At 54.4% G+C, this 25,743-nt stretch overlaps 1 protein-coding gene across 1 annotated transcript; it reads left to right on the top strand.

Annotated features, from left to right (window-relative positions):
* Window positions 1–488: 488 nt before the first annotated feature.
* Window positions 489–25,743, top strand: ADAMTS15 (ADAM metallopeptidase with thrombospondin type 1 motif 15). Its single transcript, XM_069468687.1, has 8 exons — window positions 489–1,774; window positions 12,087–12,219; window positions 12,728–12,895; window positions 13,133–13,416; window positions 18,646–18,823; window positions 19,861–20,042; window positions 20,147–20,322; window positions 22,207–25,743. Exons 1-8 carry the CDS (start codon window positions 818–820, stop codon window positions 22,979–22,981), a joined length of 2,853 nt encoding a protein of 950 aa, XP_069324788.1. The 5' UTR covers window positions 489–817; the 3' UTR covers window positions 22,982–25,743.

Here is a 25,743-nt window from a genome sequence, read left to right as displayed (position 1 = left end):
GACATTTACAGGGAGAATTCTTGATTCTGGGTCTTCTAGGGGGACGCTGTGATCAAGAAACAGCAGGAATGTTGCAACAGGACAGAGGAGGAGGGCCTGGGGAGGGGTCAGCGGGAAGTCCTCATTCCTCACTCCTGACCTGAGCTGGTTAAGAGATACAGGTTAAGACCCAGAGGACGGGTAGATGTCCACCGGGGCAGAAGTAACTGATGTGTCAAGGCACTGGGGCATAACCGAGGGCAAAACGCGAACCTAGACTCCAGCACTGGTTTCTCTGGCCAGCCCACGCCTCCTGCCTGAGCTCAACGCCACTCCCTCCCCGCCAAGTGGCTCTCCGCTCTGGAGGCGGGACTGAGTTCTCGGGTGGCCCCTGGAGGCTCGGGGCTGCGAGCTCTGGGAGGCTGGGAGGGGAAAGAGGGGAGGGGCGCCGACTGGGCAGTCCAAAGAGGAGGGGGCCTTTAATAGGCTCACCCAGCGCCTGGTTTGCTGCGCTGCGAGTGGCTGCGGTTTCGAGAAGCCGCTCGGCACCTCCCGCTAGTTCTCGGCTGCAAATTTTCGTCCTTGCACTTGACAGCGATTGCACTTAGCTCCCCAGGGCGCGCTTTGCTTGGAAAGGCACAGGTAGGAGGCGCGGGCTGCCCAGTGCGCGCTCGCTGCTATCGGAGGAGTCCCCCTCCCTTTGGTCTCCTCTCTGGGAGCTGCCGGCTGACGCGGAGCGTTGGTGGTTCCAGTGTGCTGGCTGCACGGAGCCCGTGTCGGCGGTCGGGCAGCCCGGCCAAGCCCCTTCCCAGAGCGCGGCTGTGCGCGGCCCGGCGCCATGCTTCTGCTGGGCATCCTAACCCTGGCTTTCGCCGGGCCACCCGCTGGTGGCTCTGAGCCAGAGCGGGAGGTAGTCGTTCCCATCCGACTGGACCCGGACATCAACGGCCGCCACTACTATCGGGGGGGTCCCGAGGACTCCGGGGATCAGGGACTCATTTTTCAGATCACAGCATTTCAGGAGGACTTTTACCTACACCTGACGCCGGATGCTCAGTTTCTGGCGCCCGCCTTCGCCACTGAGCATCTGGGAGTCCCCCTCCAGGGGCTCACTGGGAGCTCTTCAGACCTGCGACGCTGCTTCTACTCCGGGGACGTGAACGCCGAGCCCGACTCGTTCGCCGCTGTGAGTCTGTGCGGGGGGCTACGCGGAGCCTTTGGCTACCGAGGCGCCGAGTATGTCATTAGCCCGCTGCCCAACGCGAGCGCGCCGGCGGCTCAGCGCAACAGCCAGGGCGCACACCTTCTCCAGCGCCGAGGTGCCCCCGGCGGGCCTTCCGGAGACCCCACCTCTCGCTGCGGGGTGGCCTCAGGCTGGAACCCTGCCATCCTGCGGGCCCTGGACCCTTACAAGCCGCAGCGGGCGCGCTTGGGGGAGAATCGCAGCCGGCGCAGGTCTGGGCGCGCCAAGCGCTTCGTGTCTATCCCGCGGTACGTGGAGACGCTGGTGGTGGCGGACGAGTCAATGGTGAAGTTCCACCGCGCGGACTTGGAACATTATCTGCTGACACTGCTGGCCACGGCGGCGCGACTCTACCGCCACCCCAGCATCCTCAACCCCATCAACATCGTCGTGGTCAAGGTGCTGCTTCTCGGAGACCGTGACACCGGGCCCAAGGTCACGGGCAACGCGGCCCTGACTCTGCGCAACTTCTGCGCCTGGCAGAAGAAGCTGAACAAAGTGAGTGACAAGCACCCTGAGTACTGGGACACCGCCATCCTCTTCACCAGGCAGGTGAGTTGATCTGCCACCTCTTTGGACCCAGATAGCCCCGTTCTCTTAGGGTCACTACCCTTAGCGCTTCAAATCCTCTTTGTGCCGCGCAGTGTCCCCGAATTTAAATTTCGTTGATCTCTTCCCACTCCAACTTTGGAGCATCCAGGGAGAGACCTCTTCTAGGCTCCGCGGAGCTCGGGCTCACGTGCATCTGGGCCACTGGAGGAGCGCCGCTCTTTCCGAAAGTGTTGGCCTGGCGCGGCCAATCAGCGCCTCCTGGATCAGGCGCTAAGGGGCTGGAACCCAGGAAGTTGCCGCCCCGGAGCCGCAGTTTGTCTCCACAGCCGATAGGAGGCGCTGTGAGGATGGTGTTGAAGAGGCGGGAACCGTCTGCCCCAGTTTATGGGGCGTCTAAGTCCTCTCAGGCACCTCTTCCGAGGCTTCCTTTCACTGGCTGTAGAACTGGAAGGTGATCCAAGGTCAGCACCTGCTACATTTCTTGCGGGTAACATGTTGTCCTCGCTCTGTCTTGGGCCGGGAAAACCTGGATTTGGATGGAGGAATCATTGGGATATTTTGTGGGTTGCAGTAAAAGGCCAGACAAGTGCTGGGAGCATCCCTCCTTCACTGCTGTTTCTCCTGCTCCCTTCTCTGCTGGGCCTTGTCCAGGGGCTTCCAGATTGTTCCGAGCAGGCAGTTTAGTTAGGGCACCTGTTTGGGGCTGGGTCTGTTTCGCTTGGAGTTTCAAGTGGAGTTTCACTTGGAGCTGAGTTGGGAAAATCTCTTCTTCCAACCTGTCCATATGCTGTCAAGGGTGACTCGTTTGCCCAGATGTACGCCGCAGAGGAGAGAAGGCAAGGTTCCTCCTGCTCCCAACTCGCGAAAATTCTTATGACCACACTTGACTGCAGGGCTCTACCTTCTAACCTTGCTGGGGTGGAAGCGATGTGAGCTCAGTCAAGAACATTTGGAGACTCCAGCTGCAGGGTGAGAAGGATACCGAGCGTTGGGCTTAGAAAGAGGGACCTACACCGGGAAAGCAGCTCTGCCCTTTTCAAGTCTTTGCCTGGTATATTCTGTCTCAAATAAGCTATGCATCTGTAAACCTTTAGAATCATAGGTGTTGGAGTGATCAGGCACTGTAAAGTTTTTGGATTTTGAGATTTCTCAGATACAAGAGGCTGGAAGGAAAAGGGCCTTCCAAATGATCTGCTTCCTCTGATTTTAGGGGCTGGGACTTTAATCCATGCCATGCTCTTGTTTTGTCATTATCATAACCACAGCATTCTGGGGATGGCAGAGAATCCTTGGTTACTTCTGGGGCTCTAAAACTCCACTGTTTCCACACGGCCACTCAAAGCTGGACTGGCGCACACGGGCTGGAGCTGGAGTCTTCCACAGTAACCCATTTGGCACAGCTAGTCCCTTTCTGGAGTCGAACTTCCTCCTTTCCCAGCCTTCTTCTCCTCCCACCACCTGGTTTCTCTAGGGAGGTCTTTGGCCTGAGTCTATTTCCTTGCTCTCATTCTTCCAAGTGAGGTCTGCTGAGCTGCCACTGCCCAGCCCCTGCGAGCACTGCCTGAGTCATGGGGGACTGCAGAGGAGGTGGCTTCGACCTCTGCACACAGACCAGCTCGGCAGTCAGATTGCTGGGCTAGAAAAAAAAGCAAAGGCCACAAACAGGATATCTGAACAGGCAAAGCAGCTGTTGCCCCATCCGGATGCCCCTGTCGAGGTCATTCACTGGCTCGAAAGTTACGGACCTCAGTCTCTGCAGCCTGGTGGCTAAGGCTGGCTTTTGGAACCAGCCCTAGGAAGAGGACTTCTGCTGGAACGTGGGCCATGCTACCAGAAGGGTTCCGCCTTTTGAAGAAGAAGCAATCAAGCAGAGCGACAGCTTCTGTTTCTCAGTGGGGTGTGCTAGACTCCCAGGGGGCTATGTTGTCCATGCGTAATGTGTACAACATGCGTGACCACTGGGTCAGAAGCAGGGATGTACGAGATGTGACTTTTAGAAGCTGTCTTTGCCTTAGGCGTCTAGAGGGCAAAGCCAGAGAGTGGGGCGGCTGTGTTGGCAGGTCCATCGTAAAGGTACGTGCTTTATGCTTTAGAGCAAACACCTCTTCCCTACCTCCTCAGCAGCACAGACTTCAGAGCCTGCTGCATTCTGAGATTCTCAGGAATGTCTCATTCCTGAACTCCCCTAGGAGGAAGGTACAGTATTCGATGAGAACACCAGTGAACAGCTGCTCTTCCTAGACTAAGTCAGATGTGGTCTCCAGGAACCTTAACTGTCTGGAAAGGAGAACACATTGATCATACAACAAATATTTTGACAATTTGGGGAGTTTACTTAAAGATTCAGAATAAGTTCATGGAGAAAGAGTGCACGTCTAATTTTTCAAAGCAATTGGCCTGCAGGCTCATAACAGCAGGGTGAGGTCAGCACAGGATTGGAACCAGGATCTGCAGAGAATTGGAGCCAGAGTCTTTCTCATTTATTTCTAGGAGGAGAAAAGTTTCTTTGGCGTCTTGTTGCTCTGGGCGGCAGGAGCCAGGCGTGTACTGCTGAGGCTCGGTAGGCCCGCACTCGCTGCGACTGCTCTGTCTTTAGGTCCAGCGCCGTGTGGGCAACTCTTTGTGGTGGAATGGCTTGCATTCATTTATTTTTACATTCTTTTAATACTTATTGATCATCTGGTATTTCCAGGTACTATCCTGGGCTGTGGAGCTACAAATATTAATAAGATGTGTCCTCAGGGCCCAGGAATCACTGTGTGTGGGGAGCCCACATGGCGACAGCTAATTACAATAAGGTGTGCTCAGTGCCAGACAGAGGCCCGTGGGTGGTGGGGTGAGGGGCCTTCTGCTTAGCTCTGGAGCTGAGGAGGAAAAGGCACAGGCTGGAGAGTACATGCGGACAAGGAAGGAAGCTTGCTTTCTACCTTATAGGATGCCCTCTCTCCATCCCACCATCTGTTTTGCTATTTGTGACATTTCTTCCTTTGAACTGACTTTGCTTTTTAGGACTTGTAGTTTATGGTTTTTCTACTTGCTTCTCTCTTCATTTATTTTATTTTTCTGCTGTTCTTAGTATCACTTTGTTTATTTATTTTATTTAAACTTTTTTTTTTTTTTTTAGAGACAGGATCTTGTTTTGTCACCCAGGCTGGAGTGCAGTGGTGCGATCGTGGCTCACTGCAGCCTGGAACTCCGGGCCTCAAGCGATCCTCCCACCTCAGCCTCCTAAGTAACTAGGACTACAGGTGTGCATGACCACAACTGGTTAAGTTTTAAATTTTTGGTAGAGACAGAGTCTTGCTGTTTTGCCCAGGCTGGTCTTAAACTTCTGGCCGCAAGCAATCCTCCTGCCTCAGCCTCCCAAAGTGCAGGGATTACAGGCGTAAGCCACAGCGTCCAGCCTTAGTATTGCTTTATGTCAGTCTGTTCCCTTCTCCTCCTCTCACTCTTTTCATCCATGCTCTCATCTTCCGCTTTTGGGATCTTCAAGGCTGGCTTTTTATTGTCTTTCTCTTCTCTCTTACTTTCTTCATTCACGCTCTGACCTTGCCCCGCTCACTTGCTGCTAGCTTCTCGTTTTGGCTTTGAGCAGTGCCATTTCCGCAGGTGGACGCTCTGTGCTGTGCAGAGTGGAACAGCACTCTGGAACCTCATGTGAAAGGATAGTAACGCACTTGCGATAGGACGGTGAAATTTAGCGTTCAGATGAAAAAGAAGTTAATAATGAAACGATAATAAATATATCACATTTATCTCCCAATGTAATAAAAAAGAATCATGGTATCATTAGGTTCTTTTTTGAAGTCAGACCTTGGAAGATTCTAGGAGACAGGGGCCATCGGTAGGTTTGATATTGAATAGTTTGTTCTTGGTCACTAAATGGAAATGCAGCCCCATTCCTTCTGAGAGGGAGGAGGGGAGGGGTGGGAAGAGAGGGAGGAAGGAGTGGAATATGATTTGTTCCCTGTCTTGTAGGGTGAGTGTCGGAAGATGGGGGAGGAAGGTTGGAGGTAATCTTTTTATTTATTTATTTGAGATAGTATCGCTCTGTTGTCCTGGCTAGAGTGCGGTGGTGTCATCATGGCTCACTGCAACCTCACACTCCTAGACTCGAGCGAGCCTCTTACTTCAGCCTCCCAAGTAGCTGGGACTACAGGCACGCACCACCATACCCAGCTAATTTTTCTGTTTTTTTGTAGAGACAGGGTCTAGCTCTTGTTCAGGCTGGTCTTGAACTCCTGAGCTCAAGCAATCCTCCTGCCTCAGCCTCCCAGAGTGCTAGGATTACAAGTGTGAGCCACCACGCCTGGCCTATTTTTTTTAACCACTGGTTAAGTCAGGAAGTCAAGGGAGGTTTTCTCCTTCCTTAGGTCTTATGCTTCCCCCTGCCTTTGAACCTCTCTGTAGTTGTTCATATCTCCCCCACCCACCTTGCCTTGACACCTTGACTCAGGCATGTGGCACAGTGGAAAGAACACAGGCCTGGGGACGAGGAGACCTGAGTTTGAATTCAGGTACTTGAACTTCCTAGCAATGCACATTGACTGAATCAGCAATTTGAACTTCACTTTCCTCATCCTTAGAATGAGGATAATGATGTTGACATGATACCTAACTTATGGCCTGTTGCAAAGATAAGTTACTGAGTGTTCAGAAAAGGCTCCCAATTATGGCGGTTATTATTATCACAAGTGTATCTTTCTTGTTGCTGTTGGATAATTACCTACAGATCCCTTGCCAGAATTTAAATTTGGGATAGCCCCAATGTAAAGTATTCTGTCTCATTGCCCTTGCAAGTGTCCTTAATGCTTGTCTGATTACATACTCCTATTTTTGTGTAGAAACTGTGGACACTAGTGTTTGCTAATCCCAGTGGTCTGTAAACTCCTTTAAGGCAGGGACCTCTTTACGTCTTTGTCAGCCCCTACACGGCCCCTGCGCGCTGCCGTTCAGTAAGTGATCAGGGACGGCGCAGACAAAGGTGCCAGGCATGCCTGTGGCTACGGGCGCTTAGACTGTTCACCTCCCTTCCTGGGATCATTAATCTGACTTTCGAGGCTGTCGGGCTGCAGGGTTGGGAGAGGGAGTCTTAGGTTCTTCTGGCATTTCATCTTGGCTCTTTGCCATCAGGTTTTGCCCTAGAGAAAGGGGGGGCCCCAGAGCGGAGTGTGTTAATCCACCTTGGAGTCAGCAGACAGGGTGCACAGCAGGGACGGGGTCAGTGTGTCAGCGCAAGTGTGGGGCAAGGAGCCAGGAGCTTGCTCAACCTGCCAGGCGCAGACGTTGCATGAAGAGCACTCTCAGCACCTAATCCCGCCTCTCCCTCTCCCTGGGACCCTCTCTACCCAGTGTCAACCAGCACTAGCTTGAGCTCTAGGGAGGGGTACTATGGGGTGGCCAATCTTTCCCTCTTGAGATTCCCCAGCCCTTTCACTCCTGGGGCGATGTGCACCAGGAGCAGTAGGGAGTCACGTGAGGGCTCAGCTCTGAGGCTGCACTGCCCGGACTTCAGTCCTCACTCTGCCCTCTTCCTCTCTGTCCAACCTTGGGCTCACTGTGTGGCCCCAGGCTAGTTATTTACCCTCTCTGGGCCTCTTCTGTAAGATGGGACTTGATAATGGTATTTTCCTCAGAAAGCTGTTGTGAGGATTAAATGGGCTAATACAGGCAGAGCTCTTGGAACAGTGTCTGGCACATGTAGCAACTCAATAAATGTTAGATATTATTGTATTTGGTGGGCACTCTCTCTTGAAGAGATGGTTTTTAGAGAAGGTTTAGTTTTCCTGCAATCTTTGGATTCCTGTTCTTTCTCATTGAGGTAATTTTTGTTGTTTTGGTTACATCAGTCTCTTGCAATAATACCATTTCATACATCTGGAGGGAGTTATATGCCAGTGAAACCGAATCTGCTAATAGAAGTAAGTAACCTTCCAGGGCGTGTTACCTTCTTCTTCTCCACCAGGCAGCCTTAGTCACATTGCCCAGGCACTGAGTTGTTAGGTTTTATTTCTTCTAGCAAAGCAATCCTCCCATCCTTGGGGATTACAAACAGAAATGGATTTGGGGCTGGCAAGGAAATGCAGTGATGCAGGGAAGAGGTTCAGATGGGAAACGAGTTAAAGGGGCAGTATTGTTACTAGTTCAGGGTGCTTTTCACCAGTAATTACGGTACCCTAACTAGCGTGGTGGGATTTAGACTAAAGAACACAGCTTTGGATGCAGGATCCCATTCTTCACTTAACAGCCACGTGGCCTTGGGTGCGTAATCTCAACTCACTGAGCCTCAGTTTCCTCATCTGCAAAACTAGAGGACAGCTCTGAAGTTCTGTGCATATAATGCTGGGATGCTGTCACGTGTCCATGAAGATGGGGCCTGGCTCTCATGCCTAGGACTTCAGTGGAAGCGTGAAATTGGCTGCGTAAGAACTCACACATCTTCTGCTACATAAGAAAAATTAATGTGTTTGATTTTTATGAGCCCCTCTCTCTCTGTATTGCTGGAAAGCACTGAGCATTGCAGTGCAGGCCTGGGAAGTGAGAGGGTGTGGGAAGGAGGTCTGCAGGGAAGGCAGCTGGTGGGGGTCACGGTGGGGGTGTGTTTGGAGCCACTTTGGTGAGCACAGATCAGGCCACTGCAAGGTGTTATCCTTATTTACTTATTCCAATTGTGGTCCCAATCCTAAATTATTTTATAAGAAGGGACAATTGGAAAAGAATAGTCTGGGAGTGTTAGGTTCTTGGCCAAGATAATTCTTGGGTCATCTGGAAGAGCAGCTGCAGCTACACAGAGAAATGGCAAATTGTCAGCAAAAGTGAGGCAGGCGGGGGCTGGGCTGGGAAATGCCTACACCCTGTAGGAGGAAGGAACCGGAACAGTGTCTGTTTTTTGGAGACAAGTGCCTGAGCTGAAGAGGTTAAGGCAATCTGAGTGCCTCTGAGTTCCTTCCAGAAGGGTGGAGACATTCGATGCCACAGATGAGGCACTACTGGGCCCCTGTACAACGGCTCGTAGGCGTTCAAAGCACTAAGGCCCAGCGGTTCTGCATGGAGTCCCTGACGAGGGGAGAGGTCCAGGCAGAGCCCCTGGCCCCAACAGCTGCGTCTTCCCACAGTGAAGGCACTGGTTTCTGCAGGGCGGCTGCTCTCAGCTACACCCTCACCCTCAGGAATTCTGCCAGCTCTTTCCTTGTTCCTCTTGTTTGATCCAGGGAAACCGGGATTTCTTTTTTTTTTTTTTTTTTTTTTTTTTTTTTTTTTTTTTTTTTTTTTTGAGACAGAGTCTCACTCTGTTGCCCAGGCTAGAGTGAGTGCCGTGGCGTCAGCCTAGCTCACAGCAACCTCAAACTCCTGGGCTCAAGCGATCCTACTGCCTCAGCCTCCCGAGTAGCTGGGACTACAGGCATGCACCACCATGCCCGGCTAATTTTTTCTATATATATTTTTAGCTGTCCATATAATTTCTTTCTATTTTTAGTAGAGATGGGGTCTCGCTCTTGCTCAGGCTGGTCTCGAACTCCTGAGCTCAAACGATCCGCCCACCTCGGCCTCCCAGAGTGCTAGGATTACAGGCGTGAGCCACCGCGCCCGGCCCCGGGATTTCTTGATGGAAAGAACAGGTTGCTCCTGGCCAGGAAGGGCCTGCAGCTGCATGTCTTTGCTGCAGAGAGAATCCGCCCTCCCAGAGACGAAGGAGGCTTTTGGCTGTAAGGACTTCCCAGCCGCAGTGGCGGATGCGGGGCAGCTGAGTCCCAGCGGCTCTCTGGATCCCAGTCTGATTGGGTTTAGCGGTTTCTAGATGGAGGCAGGATAGTGAATCTCCACGTGGGTGCCTTGCACTTTTACGTGAGTTAGTGCTATCAGCTACATGACTTGGGGCAATAGACAAGATTTCCCGAGGGTTCTTTCCATTCTAAAAGTATTTCACTCTGGGGTTCCTTTTATAACCCACAGGCCCAGAGGGCGCTGAGTGCCTGGGGACGGGGGCAGGAGCAGAGGCTTACAGCCCTGGACAGTTTTGGTTGAGGATTGGCCTTTCCCGCGACCAGGGAGCTGAGGCCCTGCGGAGAGAAGGGACTTGGCCCAAGTCACACACCTACTTAGTGACGGGGCCAGGACCAGAAACTGGGCTTCTCAATTCTTATTCCTGTGCCCTCTCCCTTACACAGGACAGCAGTGAGTGTGTGCGGTGGTGTATGTCTGCCCAGCAGGCTCCCCTGCATGCTACAACTCTCAGGCTAGGATTTCCAGGGACCTAACCTTTGCCGGGACCCTATACTCTAGCGTCTAGGGACACTCGGGCCCCTTGGCCCATCCTCCTTCTCTGTGCCCTGCACGCGCCTTCATCCCTTCCTTCCCCGTCTTGGCTCCTCGTTTACAAGCTGCGCTGTGTCCTCGGCAGCCACATTCCCTAAACCGCTGGGTAGGCCAGCTGCCCCTCCCAGGTTTTGACAGTGGTTGTTTTCTAGGTTTCAGAACTCTGGGGAAGGAGAGCTTTCTGGGAAAGCGAGTCTCTGAGAAGGGAGGCAAACTGGAAAGAGAAGGGCATTTGAGGTCCCCTGTGGGGTTCCCAGAGTGGGAGAAGTACCCTGGGCAGGCACAGGCAGCAACCCGGGCTGGGCGTGCACACTGCCCGCTGCTGACACTGGTGAACCCGGTTCAGCCTGGTTGCCCTCTGAATAACTGTTAACTCATTAGGAGGTGTGACTGTCACCTGACCGTGGGAAGCCAAGTTGACCGCTCAGGCGGTAAACTTCTGAGTGCTTTGGGTTAGATTTTGCTGATTTTCTGTCCTGTGGCCACTTTTCCTCCCATGCTCCCTGGCTCCACTTGCTGTGCTGCTGCCGCCTCCGCCCGTGCCAGCGCGGGCACACGCCTGCAGATGTGCACACACGCACACGCGTGCAGACACGCAGCCCTAAAGAGAAACAAAATTGAGAACAGCCCTGCATGTGTGTGTTTGTGTGATCCCTTGGGCTCCCACAGGAGAACCACAGAGCTCTTTCCTGTGAGTGCTGTCTCAGCAGTTGCGGGGCAAGGAGCTGTGACGTGGAGGAAGGAGCACCGTGTTCCCGTCGTGCCGACACTCGTGCGTGTTTCTGCTCTGGGCCTTGAACCTCTCTGAACTTCAGTCTGTGGACGGTGATAGTCATAGTGGTTTCAGGGGATGTCATGAGGATTAAATAGGGTCATGCATGCAAAGTGCATGCGTAGTGTCACCTTTAACAAATCCTGGCTATAATTAACTATGACCATGAGCCCCAGTTTGCCCCTTCGACATACAGATATAACAGTATATCTGCCTCATAAGACTGTTGTGAGGATTGGATGAGATGATGTGTGCAATAGTTTCTCGTAGACTGTAGAGTGCTCTGTGCATTAAAGGCAGAGATAGCATGGAGAGAATGCCAATATCCCCGACTCAACACGTGTTCTCAAAAGCAGAGTGTACTACACAAGCGTCTCATCCTATTCCCAACTCCTGGGCTCTTCAGGGATCTAGATGTGTTGCTGGCCTGTGATGCTCAGTAAGTTCTTTGCGATATCCACCGCAGAAGCCCCACTTTGCCCTCTGCGTCCCCTGGAGACACTTCCTACCAGGCTTTGTCTCCGGAAGCCCTCGCCTCTGCGGCAAGTTAAGCTTCAGTGCGAAACGAGGGGCCTTCCCGCTTAGGTTATGATCCACTTGACTTGTCTGTCCTTCCTAGCAGCCTGTGAGCCTGTGTCCCTTGGAGCTTCTGTAGCCAATTGAGCTGTGTCCAGATGGCTCGTGTCCTCCTCACTCTGCTTCCTCGCAGCCCGAGGAAGCCAAATCTCTGGCAGGGGTGGGTCTTTGGCCAGTGACTCTTTGGCTGAGAATCTCAACTTAATTTGTGGTTGTCCTGAGGGCAGCCCAGCAAGGACCAAGGCCGCTCGGAGCTGGACGGGGAACGCCTTCCACCCCTACTTGCCTCCGGGAGCTGTGACCAGAACCATTTTTCTGGTCTGGAAGGCCGTCTCTATATAAAGCAGTGGCCCTTGTAGTTTAATTTCATACCTCCTAATTTCCTCCCAGAGGATATGCCCTGGGCAGAATTTGGGCAGAATCTTCTCAGCAAGCCACAGAGCTTTCTTCCTGAGGCCTCCTCCCTCAGCCCGGTTGGTTCCGTGAATGCCCCACAACCCCCTGGGCAAAAGGGCGGGGCTGGCGATGCCGTCCCTGGTGAGGAAGGGATGGACTGGAATGTCCCCAGGATGCCCTTTCCTCCCTTCAGGTCCCGTCTGTCACCGTCTCTAACTTTGGGCCGGCTTCTGCTTCTCCCCTCCCCGGCAGGACCTGTGTGGAGCCACCACGTGCGACACGCTGGGCATGGCTGACGTGGGCACCATGTGCGACCCCAAGAGAAGCTGCTCTGTCATCGAGGATGATGGGCTCCCGTCAGCCTTCACCACCGCCCACGAGCTGGGTAAGGCTGCAGCGGGCTCTTGGGCGGAGGGGAGGAAGGCTGCCCTCTGGGGCCCTCCTGGGTTTGCACCTCGTGCTCTGGAGGGTGGGAGGACCTGTGTCTTTGCTCCCTCATGCTCTGAAGCCTTCGGGGTCCTTTCTTAGGGCCCGAGTCTGTCTTGGTGGTGGCTTTGTTTTGCCTACTCTAGCCCCGTTGGCCAGTGATGTGGTCTGAGCACCTCTGCAGAGTGGCTCATCACTTAGACACCATGGGGAGAATATGTCAATGATAAGGAGACACACCTGCCCCCATGGAGCCCACAGCCTGGTGGAGGGGACAGAAAGCACAAGAACATGACCTTGAGGACATTTGCAAAGCAGTCTGTCAATAGGTAGAAATGACTCCAGCCTGAAAACTGTGGACACAGGCTCTCGAGCTTCCCCCTGTTCCTCCCTCGACATCCACCCTGCCCTGCGGCTTCTCTGCACGGCCCGGCCCTGCCCACTGAGCACTCTTGCCTTGCCCCCAGGCCACGTCTTCAACATGCCCCACGACAATGTGAAAGTGTGTGAGGAGGTGTTTGGGAAGCTCCGAGCCAACCACATGATGTCCCCGACCCTCATCCAGATCGACCGTGCCAACCCCTGGTCAGCCTGCAGCGCTGCCATTGTCACCGACTTCCTGGACAGTGGGCACGGTAAGCCAGGGCGGTGGGAGGAGCAAGGCCGGCTGGGAAGGGCCTTCGCTGCTGTCACTGCTGGCGGTGCAGCCTGTCCTCTGTACCTAAGGTGTGCATAGGCCCTAGGAATTGGGTTCTGACATGAGTCTCTTCCAGTTGCCCCTTGGTCCATTCTCTCCCTGCCACTGAGGTTCCGGGCTAGCGAAACCTCACCTTCCCCAGCCCGTCCTAACGAATGTCCCTGGCTCTCTGCAGGTGACTGCCTCCTGGACCAGCCCAGCAAGCCCATCTCCCTGCCCGAGGACCTGCCGGGCGCCAGCTACAGCCTGAGCCAGCAGTGTGAGCTGGCCTTTGGCGTGGGCTCCAAGCCCTGCCCTTACATGCAGTACTGCACCAAGCTGTGGTGCACCGGCAAGGCCAAGGGGCAGATGGTGTGCCAGACCCGCCACTTCCCCTGGGCAGACGGCACCAGCTGTGGCGAAGGCAAGTTCTGCCTCAAGGGGGCCTGCGTGGAGAGACACAACCTCAACAAGTACAGGGTGAGTGGGGGCCGGAGCCAGCGTGTGGGGGCTGCTGGGGGAGGCTGTGGACCTGGGGCCTCCCCTGCCCCCGGTCTCCACTGGGAGGTGCCCATCACAGACTGGCTGTGTGACCGTCACTGTATTGCACTGCTGTGCTGTGTCTCCATTGCCCTGTCTATGGTCCTGTCCCCTTCTCTACTCTTGAGACTGGAGAGCAAAGCTGTGGCAGGTCAGAGAACTTGGTGAGGCCTCAGACACGTGGGAAAAACTTTCACAGGAGGTGGGTCTCAGCCCCAAGCTCTGTGCCTTGTCCTGCCTGGGGACGAGCTCGGGTCCCACAGCTGAACACGTGACGTTAGGAGCGGCTTACGCACTGGCCCCTTCCTGTCTTCCCTTCCCAACCTCTCCAAGCACGTTCCACACTGGGGGGCTGGGGGCCACACAGGCGGACAGCGCTCTGCCTGAGACGCGGCGTGACCAGGGCAGGTTTCTGCAACTCGCCACGTGCTGAACCAGGCTTCAGTTTCTTTGTGATGATTGTTTTTTCTCTTTGAAACATAATTGAACAAAACTTTTCCCCCTCTGATACATAGGAATAGCAATTAAACCAGAACAAATTCACAGCTGAATAGAATAAAAACTTCATATTCTTCAGGGCTTGTTTGGGGCTAGTGCAGGCATTTATACTTTTCCAGGCGGGCATGAGAAGTCTTTCCTCCTCCTCGATCCTGAGGGGACTGGCCCTTCCCCTCCCCTGTTCCCAGCCCGGGGAGGACCTGGTTTAGAGTTTTATATGCACAGAGGTGATATTGTAAAAAAGCATTCACCAAGCACCTCATCAATTGCCTTGAGATGGGTGTGGTGCAGAATTATTTAAAATCGTTTTCTGTGTTCTGGGGATGTATATTTAATGAAACCTTCAGCCATTGACTGGGCAACAACCCTGTGTTCAGGGAACTGTATAAGAAGACACTGTGGTGGTCGGGAACAGAAGTAAACACGGGCCGTGCCTCAGGGGCTCACAGTCCGGGGGAGCTAGAGATGTTACTGTCACGCAAGGCACAGAGAGGTGTGTGTCGTGTGCTAGGACAGAGCACGGGAACATGTTGTGGGTGAACGGGCCGAGACAAGAGTGACGATTCGAGGGGACTGCGAAAACTGTGAGGAGCAGGTTTGACGTGAAGAGAGCCTGAGGGATGAGTTAGATCTCCACGGGCAGAGGTGTAGTGAGGCAGGGAGGTCCTGGGTGGGTCCCCAGGAGGGCTGGGTGGATGCAGGCTCTGTGGGAAACATCTTTGGGAAGGTCGTCTCTGGCCAGACCACACTGCCTGGACTGGCTGAGGGTTTGCCCTGGGAGGTCCTGGGGACAGGTGGGTCACGGCCAGCTCCTCCTCTTGGGAAGATGAGGCTGAGGATGCAGAGACTAGTCGAGAGGATGTTGGATGTAGGAAATGTGGTCTGAGAGGCACCGTCTTTCCACACGCTTTCTGGAATTCTCCGCCTATCATCAGCAAAGCCCACTATGTCTTCATGCTCTTTTCTTAACTGTCCTTTCATCACCTTGTTTTAACTGAAACTTGGCTCTTCATAGAGGACACTGCCCTAATTGGCCAGGGTCAAATCACAAAGTGATCTTACAAATCAGCACAGCCCCCAGGGGTCTCAGTTCCGAAGATCTCACTCTGACCAGCAAGGCCCTACCTTCCCGGCCCACTCCTTCTAGGTTTTGGATCCAACAGTTCTTCGGTCCCCTCTGGGCCCACAATCCATTGATGTAACCGTCTCCCCGTATCTCTCACTCTTTGCAGGACCTCGCCTCCTCCTGAGTGAGCTGAGACTCCCCGGTCCTTTGTTAAAACCACCCCTCACGTGCACTCTTGACTCACTTGCCCTTGTCTCTCTACGTCATGCTCACTTGGACAAGCCGCCACCTGGCTTGACTCCACCTCACTCACCTGCTCAATTGTACCTGCACGGCAGGGTACGGCTGGAGGCAAACGTGCAATTGTGCTCACTGGTCTCAGGTTAAATTTGTGACCTGGAAACTGAGGTGGGCCCATAATGCTGCCCAGGAGTCACATATTTCATTTCCCTAATCCACGCACTCTCCCGACCCCCTAAACCATTGGTTCACACTTCCCCTCTCTCCTCCCGTGACCAGCCCAGCACGTTCCTCTGCGTGTCCACCTCCCACTGGGGACCTTTCTTCCTGTTTCACTAAGAAAAAAGAAGTGATCAAGTCATCAGAAGAGAACCCCACCAGCTCCCCCACTACCTCCACCGTCCGACCTGCTTCTGTGCCCACATTCCCCACGTGCCCCCTTCACAGTGGGCAAATTGCCTGCGCTTGGGTCCGAGGCGGTGCCGTGTGCTCTGTGCTAGAACTCTGTCCCCTCGCGAGACCTCTCGCCTGTTCCAGGACATCACTCATCAGCTCTCTCTCCTGCAGTGCCAGTTTCTCCTGTTCTTGAGTTGACCTACTCCTATCAGGATACGCACCTGCTGCCATTTCTCCCGTCTTACACAACACATTCTCCTGATCCTGCTTCCCCTGCACGTTTCGAGGCCTGTTTCTCTGGCTCCCCTCGCGGCAGCGCTCTCTGCAAGAGCTGTGGCCGCTCGCTCCCCCCAGCCCCTGCCTTCCCACTCCGCTCTGCAGCCGTCCCTGTCAGGCTTTCATGCCCGCTGTTCCTCTGAAATAACTCTCATGAAGGCCACCAAACGGCCTCCATGTTGCTAAGGTCAGTGACGGTTCCCTTTCCTCACCTTGCCCGACCTGCTAGCAGCATTTGAGGCCCCCATGGCTCTCTGTCCTGGAGCCCGGGCCCACTGCCCCCCGACCCTGGCCCTAGAACCCCTGACCACTCTGCCTCACAGTGTCGCTGTCTAGAGGCTGGGGCGCTCCGCGGCTCAGTGCCTGCCCTCCCTGCTCCGCACACGCCATCTCTCAGGTGAGACGTCTAGACTGTGGCTGTTAAGTGCCCTTTAGAGCTTGAAGACTCCCACATTTGCACCTGCAGCCCACGCCTCTCTCCCTAGCTACAGAGTGGTGTGTGCAGGTGAACCTGGACGTCTCCACCTGACACCTCTCATGCATCTTAAACGCGGCATCTGTAAAATCGAGCTCCTCGTCAGCTCCCCCGAACCTGCCTTGTTAGCCCCACGTCCCAGTTGCTTGTGCCCAAAGCCTCATGTCCGGTGTCTCAGCAGTCCTTGTTCAAAATAGATCCAGAATCCAGCCATTTCTCCCCACTGCACCTGCTTTCGCCGTGCCGCTAGCCGACATCCCTCCCCTGGGCTACCGCAGTCGCTCCCTACTCCCTAGCGGGTCTCCCAGCCTCTGCTCTCCTTACAGACTGCCTGCCGTGGCTGCCTGACAGATCCTTTTGAAATGGATGCTAGATTATGCCACTTCTCTGCTGGAACCGTTTGGGGGCCTGGCCCCATCTTGCCTTCCTGTCCTGGTCCTCTGCCTGGCCTGCTCTGTCTCTGTCGGGAGAGGCTGGCGCACTCCAGGCACACCCCTCCTCAGGGTCTTTGCACTCGCTCCCTCTGCTCTTCCCTAATGCATGGCTCACACTGCACTTCCTTCAGGCCTCTGTGCAAGTGGGCTCTCCCCGCCCTGCGGTCCAGAGCAGCCCACCTCACTAGGGTCCTCCAACCCTCAGCCCCGCCTGCTTTTAACCCCATCCAACTCCCTGCATGCACCGGCTTATTTTTATTTATTTTTTTCTGTCTCCCCCATCGGATGTAATTGCTCTGCGGGCAGGGACTTGCTGCACACGGTGTCGGGTGTGCAGTAGGAACCCAGCAGACGTTGGTTGAATGAAGAATGAATGGCACAGGGCAGGAGCACATGAAGGTCTTTCCTATGAGTGGGTGGGAAGAAATGATTCCAGGTAAAAAAACAAGTAGCATTATCTCAGAAGCGCAGGGACAGTGTTAAGTACTGAAGAAGAATTGGAGAGAACGAGGCCTCGGCACGGACTCTCAGGCCTCAGGTGGCCGTCGCTGACTTTTGAGAGCGTAGCTCCCGTGGTGTGATGGGGATGGAACCCAGACTGCAAGGCACTGAGGAGTGAGGATGTGGAAGGAGCAAATGTGGACGACTCAGGAAGTGAGAGGGTGGAGCGAGGTGGGGCGTTAGTTTGCGGAGAAAGCAGGGCGAAGGGAGAGTGGTTTTTATTTTCGTGGCATCAAAGAGACGTGTTGACACAATGAAGCAAGAACAAACCGACAGGAGGACAGACGGAATAAACATGCTGAGCACGGACAGAAGTTAGAGCGTTCACATCCCATGCGGCCAGTTCTCGGTTAGCTCCGGGTTCGTCACTTTGTGGGTGATCCGTGACATAGGTTTAACCCCATGCTTTTACAACTGGGCTCTTCCTCTATTGCCCAACCGATGTGTGTTCAGGGGGTGAAAACTCATTTTACTGTCATCTAAGAAAAACATAACGATGACCGTAAATTTTCTATCCCCTCTCTACCCTCTTAAAAAAACTAAAACAAAACAAAACAAAAAACCCCCCAACTCACTGCATAATCCACTCCAAAGCCAAATCGACAGACTTTTATCTGTGTCTCCTGTTAAACAGTAGAACGGCTTACAGTGACACTTTCTCAAATGCAGCTCCTGATTGAGGTTAAGATCAGTTTGGTCTGGTACAAGTCTGAATTATGGAACATTCACAGATAAAAATATTCAGATATCTCAGGTGACGCTGTTTACTGGCGAGGCGAGGGCTGGCCATGCCTTAGATTTAGAGACTCCTGTGAATGAACTGACAGTAGGTATGGGTGCCCTTTGAACCCTTGCATGGGGTACACAGTACTAGGACTTTTCCTACACATCACATCGTTCCTATCATCTGTCCCCTCAGACCTGAGTATCACCTGCAACCTAAGGCCATTTCCCACTTGCCCAAGCCCAGTTGCGTGGTGTGGTGAGGGCAGAGGCCAGCGCAAAACTTGTCTGGCTCACTCCACAGCCCAGAGGCCTCTCTCTTTTGAGCAGCCTCATTTGTGCCTAGGAGCAGGTGGTGTTTGCTCATTAATCTGTGGACGTGCGGGCCCTGTGCACACTGACCATTTGCGTATCATCTTTTCCCTCACGGTACAAAGTGAATTGATTCAGGTGGGGCGGGAGGGGAGCTTGGGGGCTGCACCAGTGCAGCTTTTCTACAAGCTAAGGGGCTGGGTGTGGCACCTGGACCGCTGAGGAGGATAACAGGCTCTTCCTCACAGGTGGACGGCTCCTGGGCCAAGTGGGAGGCCTACGGGCCCTGTTCGCGCACCTGTGGCGGGGGCGTGCAGCTGGCCCGGCGGCAGTGCAGCAACCCCACCCCTGCCAACGGGGGCAAGTACTGCGAAGGGGTGAGGGTGAAATACCGATCCTGCAACCTGGAGCCCTGCCCCAGCTCAGGTGAGGAGGGGAGGGCAGCAGTGGCCTGGGCCCTGGGGAGAGCCAAGGCTGGGGCCCCCCGCAACTCCGGGTAATTCATGGCCACAAAAGGACTAGCTGAGGTTCCAACCCCCAAGACAAAGCCTGGGAGTTGAGAGGTGCATGTTCCTCTTGGGGCCATTCCTGCATCCGCTTGCCTTTGGCAAGGGTGTGTCCTTCTGGAGGCACAGATTTGGAGACTGAAAGACTCAAGGGAGCGAGACCCTACAAGTCCTCTTAGCTATGTCCTGACTAGGGAACTTGGTGGGAAAAAAACCTACATCTTCATTTTTACTAACCTTTCCATCTAAAATTTAGTATTTTCTTTAGTTAGGCAACAAACTACAATAGTGGCAGGAGTGACTTTGTCACCAATAGGAATCATGGATATTTTCATATGACATTTTGGTTGTTGCAGAATTCTCAAAATGCCATTTATGCTCATCCCTACTTCAAAATTACAGTAGTCATTAGATTCATTATTGAATCTTGTTATTTATTTATTTGTTTTTTCTATTTTTTTTCTTTTTTTCGTAGTTTCTACCTTCTCCAGATCAGAGAACCTTGTTATTTAATGCATTAATAAAGAAGCACATATATCACAGATTTGTTTTAAAATACATTTATCAATAGAATTGATATGCTTTGTAAATATATATAATTTATTTTATGCATTTAATAACATTAGTCTGAAAATAGTCTCAAGAGACCACTGAGAGATTCCATAGCACAAAAAATATTTAGGAAACCTGCCCTGGAGGGAGTTGCAGGCCAGGTCACTGGAGGAGGTAGCATACTGCTCAAGGGATGTGTTTCCATCGGTGCCCTGCATGCTTTGGTTCCAGCCTGCTTTCGTCCTTGGAGATGGGGAGGTCATAGCTTTGCAGAGGTGCATCAAACCGCTGAGGGTGGAGAGGGCTGTTCCGAGCCTGGCAGGCGGGTCCCTGGGAGGGAGGCTTTCCTTTGCACCCCTCCAGTCACTGCCTTTAGCCTCCTTCGCATGCTTCCTCCCTCTCCAGCCTCTGGCAAGAGCTTCCGGGAGGAGCAGTGTGAGGCTTTCAATGGCTACAACCACAGCACCAACCGGCTCACCCTCGCCGTGGCCTGGGTGCCCAAGTACTCAGGTGTGTCTCCCCGGGACAAGTGCAAGCTCATCTGCCGAGCCAATGGCACCGGCTACTTCTATGTGCTGGCACCCAAGGTGAGCGCACTGGGGACCGGAGAGCTGGGCAGGGAGCAGGTCTTTGGGAGAGCCGCTGGCTGAGCTGCCCGGCTCTTCCTTCTCTTCCCTCCTGGGTGCTGCAGGTGGTGGACGGTACGCCGTGTACTCCTGACTCTACCTCCGTCTGTGTCCAAGGCAAGTGCATCAAGGCTGGCTGCGACGGTAACCTGGGCTCCAAGAAGAGGTTTGACAAGTGTGGGGTATGCGGGGGAGACAACAAGAGCTGCAAGAAGGTGACTGGAGTCTTCACCAAGCCCATGTGAGTCTGGGTCCTGGAGGGGAGCACCAGGGAGTGGGTGGGAGAGGGGTGAGTGGAGTTCCCTCTGGGCATTGGAAGCTTGGGTTATATGGGGTGAATGTCAGATCCTGGCCTGGACCCTTGCTGCGAGGCCACTCATAATCTTCTAGGGCTGTTGTTCACGCACTCATTTCTTCATTCAGCAAACCAACACGAATGCAAAGACGAGTGCTCGAGCGGGACCCACCTAGCAGATGATATTCAGGGAGATGGCAGAGTCGTTAGGGTCTCTCTAGCATTCTAGAGTAAGACTGCCTGGCATTCAGGGCTTATTCCCCATTTTCTGCTTGACCTTGGGCAAGTGACTCAGTCTCTAGACTTCTCGAGTCCTCACTTGTAAAGTGGGTATAATACCAATATATTTCACATGTGCTCTTTTTTTTTTTTTGAGACAGAGTCTTGCTCTCTTGCTTGGGCTAGAGTGCGGTGGTGTCTGCCTAGCTCACAGCAACCTCAAACTCTTGGGCTCAAGCAATCCTTCTGCCTCAGCCTCCAGAGTAGCTGGGACTATAGGCATGTGCCACCATGCCTGGCTAATTGTTTTTCTATATATATTTTTAGCTGTCCAAATCATTTCTTTCTATTTTTAGTAGAGATGGGGTCTTGCTCTTGCTCAGGCTGGTTCACATGTGCTCTTGAAAGGAGTAAGGGAGTTGGTCCAGCTAAAATCGTTCACCTAGTACCTGGTGCATAATAATGCTTAGTACCTGTCCATCATCACGATGATGAGGCTGAATCTGACAGTTGCCACCCTCTCCCTGGGCCTGAGGCCCCAACCTTGGGGATGGGATTGAGGTGAGATGGAAATAAATTGCCAAGGGACAGCAGGTGAGAGACTGGGACTGAAAGAGCCTCTACTTCCTGGGAGATGTCCCTGGGCCTCTTGTAGCCCAAGCTCCAGAGTCTGGGGCTCCCCGACTTGAGCTTTCTGAGGTCAAGCACATTCCCCTGGGAAAGTCCTAGCCCAAGTTCTGGAAGAAGTGGAGGCAGGCAGGGCACCTGAGGTCCCAGTTGGGAGTTGGCCCTGAGAACTTGGGAGTCCAGGTGCTGACCATAGGAAGGCGAAGACGGCTGTCCCCCTGGACGCAGCACCTCTGTGGAGCCCCTAGGTGGGTGACCCACAGGGAGGACACCCAGCCCCTTCTCTGGGAGCTCAGGTGCTGTAGACAGATGGAGTTCTCAGGCCGCCCTTCACAGGGACCTGCAGTGGGGAGGACACCCGGGGAGTGGAAGGTACATGCCCCAGACTTGCTTCACTGTTAGGGGCACATGTTCCTTTCACAGCCTGTTGGAGCTGGCAGGAGCCTTAGAAGTCATCTAGCTTAACCCACTCGTGGTACAGATGAAGACACTGGATCCCAGAGACCCTGAGTTGGTTAAAGGCACCAGGGAATTGGTGTCTGAACCGGGGCTGAGCTCCATCTCTGCCGCCGGGGCCATGCACTTCCACTGCACCGAGCTCCCAGCCTTGGGCTTGGGGACCAGAGACTGATTTCCTTCCCTTCCTCCCCCATCCATGGCTGCTGTCTGTTGGGTCCTCGCTGTGTGCCAGGCACTGTGCTACATGCTTATGTGCTGTGGCTTATTTAATCCTCCTTACAATCCAATGTGTGATTACGGGCTGCATATGACAGGTGAGGAAATGGAGGCTTGGAAAAGCCACGTGACTTATTTGAGACCAACTGCTAAGCAAGGAGCAGGGATCTCCCTGACTCCAAAACCTGTGCTTTTACTCCCATGCTAGAATTCAACAAGAGGTAAATTTACTGAAGATTAAATATCCTGGAGTGTGAGGTCCTATGTCCATGCTTCTGTCTGACACACAATCCCCCTTTCTGACCCCAGGCACGGCTACAACTTCGTGGTGGCCATCCCTGTAGGTGCCTCGAGCATCGACATCCGCCAGCGCGGCTACAAGGGGCTGATTGGGGATGACAACTACCTGGCCCTGAAGAACAGCCAAGGCAAGTACCTGCTCAACGGGCACTTCGTGGTGTCGGCGGTGGAGCGGGACCTGGTGGTGAAGGGCAGCCTGCTGCGGTACAGCGGCACGGGCACGGCGGTGGAGAGCCTGCAGGCTTCCCGGCCCATCCTGGAGCCCCTGACCGTGGAGGTCCTCTCCGTGGGGAAGATGACGCCACCCCGGGTCCGCTACTCCTTCTATCTGCCCAAAGAGCCTCAGGAGGACAAGTCCTCCCACCCCAAGGACCCCCGGGGCCCCTCGGTGCTACATAACAGCGTCCTCAGCCTTTCCAACCAGGTGGAGCAGCCGGATGACAGACCCCCGGCGCGCTGGGTGGCAGGCAGCTGGGGGCCCTGCTCTGTGAGCTGCGGCAGTGGCCTGCAGAGGCGGGCAGTGGACTGCCGGGGCTCCCCCGGGCAGCGCGTGGCCTCTGCCTGCGAGGCAGCCCACCGGCCAGTGGAGACGCGGGCCTGTGGGGAGCCCTGCCCGACCTGGGAGCTCGGTGCCTGGTCGCACTGCTCCAAGAGCTGCGGCCGGGGATTTAAGAGGCGTCCGCTCAAGTGTATGGGCCACGGAGGCCGGCTGCTGGCCCGGGACCAGTGCAACCTGCGCCGTAAGCCCCAGGAACTAGACTTCTGCATCTTGAGACCATGCTGAGCGGGGTCATCCCCTTCTCCCCCTCACTCTCTGCCCCACTGGTGTGCTGGTTCTGGCCAGCTGGAACAGTGGGCAGAGGATGGTGGCCAGGGGCTCATGCCACAATGTCACCCACATCCAGGGACAAGGACCGTGGGCCGGGGTGAGAGGTTCCCTCTTCCTCCTGGACTGGCCGGGGGAGCTAACCAATGCACAGTCTACCTCAGGCCCGCTCCTCGGGGCCCAGTTGCGGGGAGAGGTGCAGGTGCTGGCAGAAGGTGCTGAGGCCCAGTTTCCGAGGGACCTGGAGGATGGGCACCTCCCAGGCAGTACTTCAGGGACCCTGTCAGGGATGCACAGGCTGCTGGAAGAGCCATGGCCCAGCAGCTCGGCACCCTTTGGTAGCTCCGGGAGCTCTGAGCCGTCTCTGAACAAGGCAGGGTTTTCATGGTGCTTTTAGCCCACTTTTCTTTCCTGACTGACACGGACTGAACAGTGAAAACTGGCTGGGTAGGTGGGAGCCGAGGGGAGAGTGAGGTCGCGTGTCACCGGAGCCTGGCCACTGCGTTTGGGAAGAGGTGGGTGAGCCCAGGGAGTCCCGAGATTTCTCATCTTCTACACTTGACCCTCCCTTAAAGGATCAGCCTCTCCTCCCTCTCATGTCCAGGCCTTAGGACTAGCGGGAAGATGGCCACTTAGGTGTCCTCCGAGGCTCTGCAGGTAGGAAGTAAGCAGGGAGCCAGCCACCTTCTTTAAGAGAGAGCCACCATTACAAAAGACGCTGACGCCTAGGAAGTGATGGATTCTGTGGCTGAAGCAGGGAGTGTGAGGAAAGATCTGGAGGGTTCTGCTGTCCCTGGGGTTAGGGTGGGTGGGTGCTGAGCTCTGGGCCTGGCTTTGGGGGATGTCACTGTCAGGTAGGGAGGAGGAAGTGCCGGTTCTGATGACTTCTTCCTCCAGAGAGGCACGTGTAAATGAGGCCGGTGCTGTAGGCTCTGCGTTGCTGCAGAGAACCTCCAAGGTGGCCATGGTCCTGTACCCACCGCAAGGGGATGCGCCCCGGAGGGCCAGGTGCTGGACTTCCACGTGCCTGCAAATGCATCTCCATCCCAACAGCCACTGCGATATGCTTCAGGCACGTCACGTTGCATCCTCCCCAGGCCTTGGAGATGGGGTTCACTGTTTGCTACCTCAGATTATTGTCTCTGGGAACACACCCCCGTCCCTCCCCTGGGACAGTAGTGCCCTGATCCTTTCACCACACCCAGCTGTCATCTTCATAGACTGAGCTGCTGCTCCGCCACAGAGAGAAGTGTGTGCATGGCTTCCTGCTCCCACAGCCTGGCCACCTGCTGGGGCCCCACATATGAAGACAGGGTCTCTCTCTTCAGGCTTCTTGGGAGCAGGTTTCAGGAGGCACCAAGAATCAGTGATTTGACCCAGGGGAACTGCCAGAGACTTGTCTGCTTTCTAGACATGGCAGGGGAGTAGAAACCCAGACATTTCCTATAGCTCCAAGTGGGGAGATATTTTGAGATTAGAGCTCCTTTGGCCAAGCAGGGTATTTCTTGAAGGTGCAGATCCCAGTGTGGACATGGGATATTTTTCTTCTGAGTATAGGTAATGAGTCCGGGACCTCAGTGGAGAACTTCATTGAGATAAGATCAAAGCATGTGTCTTCCTTGGAGAGAGGGGTTCAGTCCTTTGATGTGGTTTTCCCTTATAGTTAAAATCCACAAACCAACCATCCGTCCGTCCAGCCAGGCCTCTGGAATGGTGTTCTCATGTTCTCACCTGTTGAGTCCTGGGCTGGAGCCCTTGGACAGAGCTGCTTCAGGGGCTGGAGCGTGCAGCTCTCTGAGGCAGGGCTGCAGTCTTCCCTGAAGGATGGAGCGAGGGGGAGTCCCCCTGCACCAGTGAGCACTGTGGGGCCACAGGGACAACAGGGACCCAGGGCGCCACGTGGAAGCAGAGCTCTGCTAGCTGACGACGGCGCTGTGCCCTGGGCTTGGTGCATCCCCTCTGCGGTGAGGAGGGTGCGCGGGGGCTGTGCAGAGTGGGCAGGGGAAAAGGGAGGGTGGGAGGCAGGTGCTGTCAGTGGGGTGGCTGGCCCCAGCAGAGTGGCTTCTGCCATCAGTCACTTTACAAATCATTTCAAGGAGGAACAACCACTCTTGCTCCTGACACAAGCCAGGCCTCAATACTCTTTTCTGTTGTGGTGTTTTTTCTTTTATTTTTTCCTTTTTAAAAGAAGTATGACCAAGACAACTTGGGAAATTTGTCTTGTTTTTGAACATTTCGTTAATCCAGAGAGGAGACTCAAAGCACAGGTTTCTGGCGATGCAATAAAAAGTTAACGTGGTATGTCGTGTCCATGGGAGAAGAAGAACATTCTGGAAGCTCCAGCAGCTTCTTCAGCGGGGTGGGGACCAACATGGCTTTGGGCTCAGGATTCCCTGGCCTCCTCTGCCTGTCACCTGCACTGATTGGAGGAGTCTGACCCAAACACACCCTTATGGACCTCGTCATACTGGAATGGGGGGCCGGAAGAAGCTGAGGACAGTTTGAGAGACCTGAGTGTCCCCAGCTTGGGAGTTGGCTCCTGAAGGCACTAGACACTGTCATTGGTAGACGCCGCCCCTCTGTGTGTGGTTCTTTTGCATTCCGTGTACTGCAGAGGGATGGAGGACTGGGTGCTGGCTGGGCTGTGTATACTGTGTATACGTGGGAGCTGGCTGCTGAGGTGACAACAGCCTGCTCCTAATAAAGTCGTAAGTATTTAA

The sequence above is a fragment of the Eulemur rufifrons genome, chromosome 6, assembly GCF_041146395.1.
Source record: "Eulemur rufifrons isolate Redbay chromosome 6, OSU_ERuf_1, whole genome shotgun sequence".
NCBI lineage: Eukaryota > Metazoa > Chordata > Mammalia > Primates > Lemuridae > Eulemur > Eulemur rufifrons.
Note: the sequence above shows the minus strand (reverse complement) of the source record. Positions and strands in the feature narration are given on the sequence as shown.